The 12,044-nt window shown below is 37.8% G+C and overlaps 1 protein-coding gene across 2 annotated transcripts in view; it reads left to right on the forward strand.

Moving 5' to 3' along the window:
* The window catches only part of LOC140159029 (A-kinase anchor protein 13-like), a 186,997-nt gene that overhangs the window by 122,599 nt on the left and 52,354 nt on the right, over positions 1 to 12,044 (forward strand). For both annotated transcript variants that reach the window (XM_072182352.1, XM_072182353.1), the window contains one exon: positions 3,651 to 3,787. In XM_072182352.1, the coding sequence (XP_072038453.1) occupies positions 3,651 to 3,787 (137 nt within the window). The remainder of the gene's footprint in view (positions 1 to 3,650; positions 3,788 to 12,044) is intronic.

Consider the following 12,044-nt stretch of genomic DNA (forward strand, 5'->3'; position numbering starts at 1 on the left):
TGATATATGGCCGAAGGGCTTTTTGGTGACTGGAAGGGAAAGAATGGAGGAATAAAGAGAGAAAACAAACAAAGAAGCTGTTTGCTCTGGGTGGGATTCGAACCCGAGACCCCTCGCATGCCAAGCACTGGTTTGCCGACACGACACTAAGCCACATGTCTTATGCTGGCCAGGTCAGCAAAGTCGTGCCCATATCACTTAGGGCGATTGCATCATCACATCCCGTGGGATGCATGCACGTTGTTTGTAATATTTTGAAGTACTCAGGCTCATTAGGGTTAATGACAGGTGTTAAAGCTGTTTGTTGGTGTATTCAGTAATCATTCAGACTTAAAAAGTATTGAGCTTTTTATTATTTTGTGAAAGAAAGTTGGTGTGAATAGTATGCTTAACAGAAGTTGTCGCTGTCCCTCCATCATCTCATTCACTCGCCTCAGGAATCATTCAGACTTAAAGTATTGAGCTTTTTATTATTTTGTGAAGGAAAGGTGGTGTGAATATTGTGCTTGACAGAAGTTGTCGCTGTCCTTCCATCATCTCATACACTCGCCTCATAAAATATGTACATGTGTTTGTAGGCATTTTTTTACTATTCACAGTATCTTACGCATTTACTCATATTATGTATGAAATAAATTCTATCTATTACTACACTTGCAGGTTTTTAAGTCATGTATAAGCCCACTAAAATATTCATCATAAAGTTGGAACGGAATGTTTAGTGTGACGTCAATGAGGCAGAAAAAAAAATGTTCTTTTCCAGCTTAATGTTGCATGTAGCATTTGATTACATATATGATGCACCATAAAGTGGCATACATTTGTATTTGTTTTGCTTTTAATGAATAAAATATATCATGAGCTATCTCTGGATGGCTCCGTTTATCCACCTGCACTTCTTAACTGTAAACTGAATCCAGTGTTGCCACTTGATGCCTTTTCAGGCACAATTGGGCTCATATTTGACATCTAGCTGCACTGTACAATAACCCACAAACTGCGCTTTGTTTTGTGGGTATACACCATTCTCAAAATAATCAGAGGCAGGATGGCAGGAGGCGCAGAATAGCTATCTTACACTTCCCACAATGCATTTCTTCCATTTCAATTTTCTGATTTGCTATCTAGTGCAATATGGGTCGATAGTGACAAAAAGTACATGAATGAACAGAGCATGTCCAGATCTTAAACAAGCATGGCTGCGATATCACAGCGCGATGCGATAAAATTGAACAAAATCCAACTCCATCGCAGACCAAAATTTCCACTGCACGATGAGAAATTTCACCGCCGAGCTCGTAAAAACCTGGCTCAGATTTCAGTTTTCGCAGTATCGCATCAAGTTGCGATGTGGAGTCCGAATCCAACTTGACATGAGTGGCATACCAGAGTCCTAAAGGGTGCTGTGTCTCAGTAAAATTGTTTTCCCTTTGCTCAACACTTTTGTACTCTTTCTGCAATGTGTCAAACCAGCTGAAATCATATTTGCCACAATACCGTTTCCTATGAAGAAAAAAATCCAGTGAAGTTGATCGGACAGGTGAATTTTGTTGAGCAAGCCCACGCTTTTTTCACTACCTACCTATATTGGCCAGCTGTCTAGCATGATTGACTATGGACATTCTTATACATGTCTGGGCTTTAGCTAGATCTTTATTCTAAAAAAGTGATTTTTTTTATTATTAGAACTGTTGGAGATACTGAAATTTCAAATACTTTCACTGTCTGGATAATATAACGGCGAGACATGGTAATAAATACAACTATTGTTACTTAAGACGTCTACTACAATTCCGTGTTTTCAAAGTCTACTTTCAAAGTCTGTCACCCTCGGTTTCCATGGTTACTTCAAGCTATTTGTTCGCTATTTCCCTTTAAATTTGAAAAAAAAATGACAAGTTCATTTATTGCACTGGTATAATATATGTAATTCAAGTATAAGGCTTATTGATATGACATGAAACATGGAAGTCATTGTTTTGCTGCATAAATAAGTTCATTAAGATTGTCCATAAAACTATAAATCATCCCAAAATTCTTTTACACAAACCAGGAATTAGAAAGTAAATAATGACTTCTACGCTATTCAAATTTCACTCACCAGGGCGCTTTCACTGGGTCAACCGGCGTCTTCAGCGGATGTTATTGCGCTGAAGATTTGTTGTTGCTAGTGATGTTATTGAGACACCTCCGATGACGTCACAGATTGACGTCATCAACATCTATGATGTCATCGGAGGTGTCTCAATAACGTCACTAGCAACAACAAATCTTCAGAGCAACAACATCTGCTGAAGACACTGGTTGACCCGGTGAAAGTGCTCCAGTGAGTGAAACTTGAGTAGTGTAGAAGTCTTAATTTGCTTTCTAGTTACGTTTACCGCTTCGTATTCACCTTGGTCGGACATCCAGGAACATTGTCCCCTTTGCACAAACGCGAGCATAGCAACCAGCTAGAGAAAGGGGAACTGCACATGCGCACATTGGTTTTTCAAGGCTTTTTCCCTGTGTGACATCAGCCTGACCAAGAGAATGAATATGCATCATTATAAACCAGGAATAATTTACTAATTTGATGCTATATATCTCAATAACTTCTTGTTCTAAAAGTTAACAACACTTTCACAAATTACCGCATCCTTATCGTCGATCGCAAGACTTAGTGGCGTATCAGCCATTTTTGACAAATTGAGATAAGATCAGTTTCATAATCTATGTATAAAGCTCTACATTCTGACAAACTTTCAAGACATACATGTCATTAATTAATTAAGTATTATCACTAATTAGGTTTGGCGTATCTCACTCAATGGAATTATTGTGTACAACGTTCCCCTTCTTTTGGACGACATAGTGGCGTATCAGTGACATACGCCACTATGTCGCAAATATGTGACATACACCACTATTTTGGTATATCGCGGCTGTGTGGCCAATATGGATATGAATGCAACTATTATTAGACATATACTGGCGTATCATGTGTCGTATGTCAATTTTGAATGGAGAATAATTTTTCAAAAAATTTTAATGACTAATTACAATTAATTGGTGAATGACAGCAATGTATTTTATACATTAAATGTAACTTAAATATTTATATTTTTATATCCATTCAAGAAAAGGGGACATTTTAATCGAGGCAATGTATGACAAACGGTAAAAAACTTCAGATGCAATTATCTCAAAATGGCCATTTTCGTGATACGCCACTATGTCTTGCGAGCGACGTTATGAGCAAAACAATGCATCAACTTTAAGCTCCAACAGGAAACAGCTGATGATGAATATGACTTGGTCATTCAATTTAAGAAAGTGCCAAGTGTTAGCACACAACTGTCACTATGAACTACATGTATGTAACATCAAATTACTCAATAATTCATGAATTTGTGTCCCAGAACTTTTTAATTTTTTTATCATTGTTTTTGATGAACTTTAGCGATAAAGGAACCATATGTTGGTTGTTGTGGTCATCAACTGTATAATGTACTAGATACCAATTTATCATCAATAATCTTATATCTATACAGCTACCAATATGCAAATTTAATACGCAGGTGGAATATATTATTTATTAATAAGATTTAAAGGTCAAATTTCTCCAAAATGTGTAATTTTCTCTGCAATTTTTATTTTGTTATCTGCAGACATACTTTAAGTGGCGATGGATCTTCGCAGCATGATGATCTAGGTAGAGTGCAAACCAAATCTGTGTCGGTTAAAAGGCATAGTATAGGTACCGCTACCATCACAACCAAAACCGGTGAAACCACACGAACACTAGGTAAGTCATTGGATTGGTATCAAAAGTTTTGAACAACACTGTGTATCAGAGAAGATTAAGACTGGCTGACATACGCACCCTGTGTATCACGTAAATAGAATGGGGCCATCGCAGGATCACACAATGTACTGCGGCTTGGATAGGGAGTGCTGATGTTGGATGACATGTTTCAATCAGCCAATTGGAACCACTTCTGTGTTTATGCAGTGTGCGTAAGTGGCCAAAATATGCCAAACTTCTCTGATAACTAGTGTGTGTGTAATTATAGGTTTGTAAATGTGTGGTTTGCAATTTGTAGTATAATATACCAAGACACGGTCCATAATAAGTGGTTTTTTTTACAGTCATATTACAAAATTAGTATCATGTGTCCATAACAGTCAATGTCGTTGGCATACTACAATCGTCATGACAATTTCCATCATTGGACCTGTTTATAGCATGATTGTGTCATAATTGCTGATGAAAATTACCTGCGTACTTTACGCATTTTGGCGTTGTCTCATGGAATTTGTAATTTCTGTGGCATGTGTATCATATTAACCGGAAGTGATTCCTACTTGATGACGAATGCTGACCGTGTGAACGCTCTCATTGTAATGCACCGGTAACTATAAAAAAAAAAAAGGCGCTTAGCCCATTGACACATGGAGCAGTTAAATTAGTTCATTAAGATTCTTGCTCGGAATCAATTATTATTACCTGAGACTCAGTGGCGTAGTGTGGGTCATCACATGGGGGGGCACCGACCATGATGGGGGGGCACCGGATCTGATTGGGGGGCACAAGACGTTTTTCGGCAATTTTTCTATGGGATTAAAAAAAAATTCAGATCGATTTGGAGGACACATGCCCTCCCGTGCCCCTATGAAGCTACGCCATTGCTGAAACTATCACTTTGCTCTGGACAAGCTCCGTAAGACCCTACTTTTGCAAACTGTCACAGTATACCTACCTTCAGAATGAAGTTGAGTGCCAGGGCCCTTGCACCCACACAATTAAAATGTCACTCTAATCGTTTTATCGTCATGATATTTGCTGTGAACAGGGTGGTTTAAGAGGCATTATGACTTCCCATTTATCATAAAAACACATCGGTTGTCATTTTGGAGCTCTAATATCTTAATATCTAATGAATACTATAAGCATGATGAGCTGGTTATTTAAGCTTGATGTGATGTAACAAACGGCTCATAATATAGGCATAAAGAGATTGGATTTTCAATATCCAGAAATCAGAGCCGTAATATGACAAAAGTTGACTATAATGTTATGATGGATTCAAAACACAAAGCCTGTAATTAAAATTGTCAATCAAAAACAACCTACATGTACCATGCACATAAAGGTGAGAAGTTCATTCACTTTAATTATTTCTCTCTAAACTTGTACTTTTACTACTTTTAGTCTTCAATATTCTTCTCCTCGTCCCTTTCCAGCTTTCCCTTTCTTATGATTTTATTCATGTTCTTTTCTTTCATTGGCTTCTTTTATAAAGAAGGCACAGACTCCCAAAGATGGAATTTATTTAAAGGGCAACTTTTGGGTCTAAATTTAGGCCCCCCTACTCCAACTTTAAATGGCTGCCACAGAAAATCCGTAAGAGCTACGGACCTCAAATTTGCAGGTTTTTAATATTTTTACAGGTACAATAGATGACTGAAATATAAAGCAAATCTGAGGGGGTCAGGTGGGGGACCTCCTTGATTTCATATGGAGTGACCCTTATTCTTCTTTGCTTCCTTTCTCTTCCCTGTCTTTTAGCCCTTTCGATTTCCTTTTTTGCTCTTTCTTTTCCCTTTCTAACTCCATCTTCCCCTCCCATGCCTGGTCTTCTTCCCATCTTGTTCCTTATTCTTCAAATGCTTCCCCTTTCTTTCACTCCTTGCCCCTTCCATTACTTGAATATTTGCTACCCCTATTCTGTCGGTCCGTGTCACGTCACTTCCGGTTGATGATGCGACTCACGGACGAGTGAAAACAAGTCCTTAATTCGATTTTTGTTGATGATTTCTGTCATTGGTGTTGTGTAAATTTCGATCGCAAATAGTCAATGGAATCAAACAACCGTTTCTAAGTCTACAGAGTGGAAGAAACTTACAGGATTTACCGTGTATATACTGACAAACTTAAAAGTTTGGGCCCGAGACTAGAGATAGCCCGGATGTTGGACCGACAGAATATGCTTAATGGTTTTGTTTTAACTCAAGTTGTCTTCTTCCCTTCTGTTTTTTCTTTTGTCGTTCTCCATCCCTCTATGGATCCCTTTTGTTTTTATTCAGTTCCCTGTCTTTTTTTCTTTTGTATTCATTCTTGTTTCCTTTCTCTTGGCTTTCTTTCACTTTTGGCCCTTTCTTTCCATTTTCTCTCTTCCTGTTCTCTCTTTTCCCATTCTTACCTTTACTTTCCGCTTCTTTTTTTCTTTTCCCCCTTTTCTCTCTTTTTTCTATTGTCCCGGCAAAGTTTTCCCAACAAATTTTCCCAGGGTGGGCCCCTCCCCTAGCTACGCCACTGTTCTCATCTTTCGTATTATTGTGCCACAACGGGGAAATGTTGACATAATGATGAAAAAACACTTGTGTGGATGTTCCAAAAAAGATCAACGTGGTAGCAAATCTCTCTAGGTTGTGTCAAATGCATCACCAATGAATTGCACAATAAGGCAGGAGCTGCTCTTATTTAAGTAGACCTGTTTGTTGCAATACAATATAGAGCAGTCTCATGTGATGGTGATGATGTCATTCTGGGCTACATGATATCTCCGCCGCAACTTCAAAAATAGCATTCAAATATAGAGTATCCACTATTGCTTTGTACTCAGTCCTGCACTTTGCTTTATGTTATTTATTGTGGGCATGCAAAATGGCAAGCAAATCAAAAACCTATTTGCTGTACAGCTGTGCAACTGAAGTTATAACAAATTGTTACAATTGTCCAATATAAGATGTTTGCTTAAATTTCTTGTTAATTGATTCAGTCAAGCTTATAATATCTATGAGTTTTAACTTGGTAGTGTAATATTTGCTCTCTCTCAGTCTAATATGTACAAAGTTTGTCGGTCGTGATCTTTTCAGTTGTTCTCTCTTTTAATAGCGGCAGATTCTCTCATCGGGTAGTTCACCGCTAAATTGTATGAATTTCTGCAACTTAGAGAGATTGGCAGGGAAGGGAAAGTGCTGTTCTTTATTTCCTTCCTTGAATGACTTGATTGTGTTATATATTGTGTTTACTTTGGTGCATGACATAAGGCAAATATGATTGTTATGATAATTTTTTTATACGGATATATATGAATGTATCATTCTATACTCAGTGCAGTAATATTGATGAGCATGTGAACAGATTCTGATGTTCAATATACAGCAGCGCTGAAATGTGTACCACAGTGTAAAGCACTTAACAAATCACAGGAATAATAATGATCATTTTATCCATTTTGCCTTGTGTTTTCTCTACATTTAAGGTAAGGTAAAGTCATGCAGGAGACAATGCTCATAGGCTGAAGTGCCCATCTGTTTTTCATTGGTCAGAATTCCCTGAATTTACTTTTGTGGGGGTTCACCACTCCTCCAGCATAAGAAATCTGTTTTACCTTACTAGCAGTCTAGCATTGTATTTTGCCAGTACCAATTATATACCTGTGTGGAGAGAGACAGTTGAGGTTAAGCACAACATAATGGCATCCCAACCAGGCCGTTGCAACTTCTATACTAGCGCAATACAAAAAGATGGCGACAGCGTCGGCTTCCCCTGTGTATTACCCTGTGCTGATAGCCTGCAGAAACTGCAGAAAAATGCTGCTGCCACCTACGATAGTACTGCGTAGTGCTGTGGAGACTTACGTTAACATGACGTCACAAATATGCTAATTACAGAAAAAATGCTGCTGCCGCCTTCGTCCACATGTTCCAAGTGTTGACGTCGCTGACCTCACATCGATGAATGGAGTTGCAAGTCCATCGCACTTCGTGCTCTATTCTTCGTCCATGTCCCAACCGTCTGATTAGGAGCCAGAACCCATACTACTAGGCCACCATTCATTTCATTCATTCATTTCATTTGGTTGCGGAGCAGGCGACTACAAAGTTTCTCCATGTACTACGATTTGAAGCCAAAGTGGTAATGGCATCTGGCAGTAAAAAGTTGTCAAAGTCCCCCAACAGTTTTTGCACATAAGACAAGTAGGATGTTCTTTGCCTTCCAGGTCTTCTTTTACCATGTAATGGGATGTAGAGAGCATCTTCTGCATGGTTCATCTTCCTGCATCCTTAGGATATATGTCCCAGGAATCGTAGTTGTGATTTGACAAGAGGCACAGTGTTGGTGATAGTATAGATCCTTTCATTAATAACATGGTCAGTGCGCTTGATGTTCAGCATTATCCTGTAACATGATGTACCAAAAGTGCTGATCTTATTTTCCATGTCATTACATTTGCTGATAAATTTAATATTTACTGTCATTTAGTACTTCCCTGTTGGCTATTGCCAAGAGGGGCAGTATGATATGAAGATTAGATTCTGAAAAGAAACGTAAAATAACAAGATAAAAATTCCATTGTATTAATTATTAATGTTACTTGTTATGTTCTACAAAGCTAGTCTGGCAGGTGAGATATGATTTTCCCTGTTTTAATGTTAACCCTACCCCTTAGATACAATTAAAGATGGGTAAGCCATAAACTGCTGAAAAGGATTGCTAAAAGGGTCTGGTAAGCCATAAACTGCTAAGAGGGTCTTTCACTTTCAAATTGTGCAATGTTTTTGTATTTTGATAATATATGAAACTGTAATTTCATACTTAGCAAAGGGAAATCATTCTAACAAGACAAAGCTATTCTGTTGTAAGGTTTTTAAAAAAATCCCCAACAACAGTTCGGTGTTGAAATACAAGGAAATTTTGTACAAGAAAATGTTTATATAGGAAGCTTTATGATATGATCATAGAGAGATATGGGGTATAGACATGTGCATAAGATGACCCATTACTAGTATGACCCAAATCGGTGTCTTTGATGAATTACCCAAAGGAGGAATTAACCTAGTTAAGTAGAATAATCAAAAATGGATCACTCTGGAATGAATCAATATTGAATATGTTATGATATAAATTTCTCTCTGCTACCAGGGGCGTAGTGTTAAAAGTACATTAAAGGGGCATGCATCCTTTAAGAATGCATTCAAAAATAGTTGAACCCGACCTTACCCCACAATGAAGGGTAGCTTAGCCTAGATGGATCACTCTGGAATGAATCAAAATGGAATATGTTATGATATAAATTTCTCTCAGCTTCCAGGGGTGTAGTGTTAAAAGTACATTAAAGGGGCATGCATCCTTTAAGAATGCAGTCAAAAATAGTTGAACCCCAACCTTACCCCCACAATGAAGGGTAACTTAACCTAGTAAAGTAGAATCAAAAGTGGATCACTCTTGAATGATTGAAGTTGAATATCTTATGATAAAAATTTCTCTCTTCTACCAGGGGTGCAATGTTAAAAGTACATTAAAGGGGCATGCTTCCTTTAAGAATGCCTTCAAAAATAGTTGAACCCCGACCTTACCTCACAATGAAAGGTAGGGTAGCTTAACCTAGTAAAGTAGAATAAAAAATGGGTCACTCTGGAATGAATTAAAATTGAATATGTTATGATGAAATCTCTCTCTGCTACCAGGGGTGCAGTGTTAAAAGTACATTAAAGGGGCATGCTTCCTCTAAGAATGCCTTCACAAATAGTTGAACCCCGACCTTACCCCACAATGAAGGGTAGCTTAACCTAGATATTAAATATGTTATGATATAAATTTCTCTCTGCTACCAGGGGTGTAGTGTCAAAAGTACATTAAAGAGGCATGTGTCCTCTGCTTTCAAAATACCCTACAATAAAGGGTAGCTTCCAGGCTTTTAAATATCATGGGCTAGAAAGTTAATAACGAAAGTGGATCCGTCCCTCTGGGGTGAAGCTGTGAACCACCACTGAATATGTTAAGAACAAAGGGGCGTGCATCCTTTAAGAATGCCTTCAAAAATAGTTGAACCCCGACCTTACCCCACAATGAAGGGTAGCTTAACCTAAATGGATCACTCTGGAATGAATCAATATTGAATATGTTATGATATAAATGTCTCTCTGCTACCAGGGGTGTAATGTTAAAAGTACATTAAAGGGGTATGTCTTCTCTAGGAATGCCTTCAAAAATAGTTAAACCCCAAAATAAAGGGTAGCTTCCAGGCTTTTAAATGTCAGGACCAGAAAGTTAATAATCAAAAGTGGATTTGTCCCTCTGGAGTGAAGCTGTGAACCACTACTGAATATGTTATGTTAGAATTTGTCTCTGCTACCAGAGGTGTAGTGTTAAAAGTACAAAGGGGCATGCATCCTCTAAGAATGCCTTCATAATAGCTGAACCCCCGTCCTATCCCCAATGAAGGGTAGCTGCCCTGGGTAACTGCCGGGCTTTTAGGGGCCAAAAAGTTAATAATCAAAAGTGGATCCCTCTGGAGTGAACCACTACTGAATATATTAATGATAGATTTTGTCTCTGCTACCAAGGTGTTGTGATAACAGCATATTAAAGGGGGCATATGTGTCCTCTTTATAGTCAAGAACCGCAAAATTCTAGTGGAATTCTAGTATAAAAGTGATCCATAAAGTTAATAAAGGATAGTAGGCCAGGATAGAATGGAAATGATGAGTTGGATTTGTTGGCATATTATGTGCCTATTTGAAATTTTTTAACACAAAATATGAATAGAAATTGAAAATGAACTACATAGAGCCACTGGAAGTCACATGTATGATGATGCTTGTGTTGGTAAACATCCTGTTGCGACACAGTTCATATGGGTCTTCCCCCTTTATATGCCTGGTGGTGACACAGTTCATATGGGTCTTCCCCCTTTATATGCCTGGTGGTGACACAGTTCATATGGGTCTTCCCCCTTTATATGCCTGGTGGGAAATATTACCTTATGCTAATTTGTATGCAACATTGTTTCCTTATTTTAATTTTTGCACCTTTAAATTAATCAGTATTATGAGTTAGACTTTGTTAGGCAAATGAAAAAGTACAATAATATACAATCAATACATTCAGAAGCACTGCCAAAGCAAACGGGAAAGGGGTTGGTAGCGCCCTGGGCAAGAAACAAAATTGGCGCCCCTACCTCCCCCCCCCACACACACACACACATAATGGTGCCCCCCATTCTAAAACAATTGCGCGCAAGTTGCGCAAAACTTTGGCCTATCACTAATCATTTAGGTTACTAGAAGTTGAATATCAGTCTTAAAATGTTCTTTCAATTGATTTTGTGGTGAAATGCGCGGAAATTTTGACTTTCATCGCTTGGAGGGGCGCAGAATCGATGCTGAATTGGACAATTTGGCGCCCCCCTAATGGTGGCTCTGCCCCCCTTGTAGTTACGCCACTGGCCATGGCCGCACGACTTTTTGAGGAAATTGTTATGTTTTTCTATATCTTTATTTCAATTTGATCATATATTTGTATTTGGCCACCCCACATTTGTGATGGCTAGCCCACATTTTTCAACATTACTACGTCCCTGTTCAGTAGTCCAGCTGATCTGGTTACCTGTAGTGAATCATAACACATGTTATTTACATATATTTATAATGAAAAAGAAACTAATTGTGTTTATTTAAAATGTTAAAAGTAAGGCGAGAATAACATGCCACCAAATTTGGCATATAAGAAGAATGTGTTCCTTTTATCATTATGTATTCTCTAAATTAGAAATTGCATTTGTTATCAAAATAAATTGCAGACTATACTCTTTCTGTGAGTACCAAATTTCATACGGTTCATTCTGCCTTTGTCCCAATTTTTAGAAATGCCAGTTTATTCAGCTTCTACACTTACTCATTTGAGTGTTTCAATATGGATTTATCTACTTGAAATCAAGAAATCCCAGAAACTAAAATGTCAAATTGGAAGGCATACGAGAGGATCAACTACAAAGCTATGTCATACATATGCATGAAGAGACTATTTATGAATAAAATATAGCTTTACAGAGAAATCAAATAGAAGCATACCTTTATTGGGTTACACTCATGTGTTCAGCTGTTTCCTTATCACATTGAAATTTGCGTATTTTATATAATATAAACCATGAAGTAATAATGTATTATTTGTATTTTATAATAAATTGCTGTGTATTAATTTCCAAGATTGAAAATGTTAAAGTTTGAAATTCTTTCACAAGCTAATTATTGTAGATTCCCTAGTTATTAGT

This window comes from Amphiura filiformis, chromosome 8, assembly GCF_039555335.1.
Source record: "Amphiura filiformis chromosome 8, Afil_fr2py, whole genome shotgun sequence".
NCBI lineage: Eukaryota > Metazoa > Echinodermata > Ophiuroidea > Amphilepidida > Amphiuridae > Amphiura > Amphiura filiformis.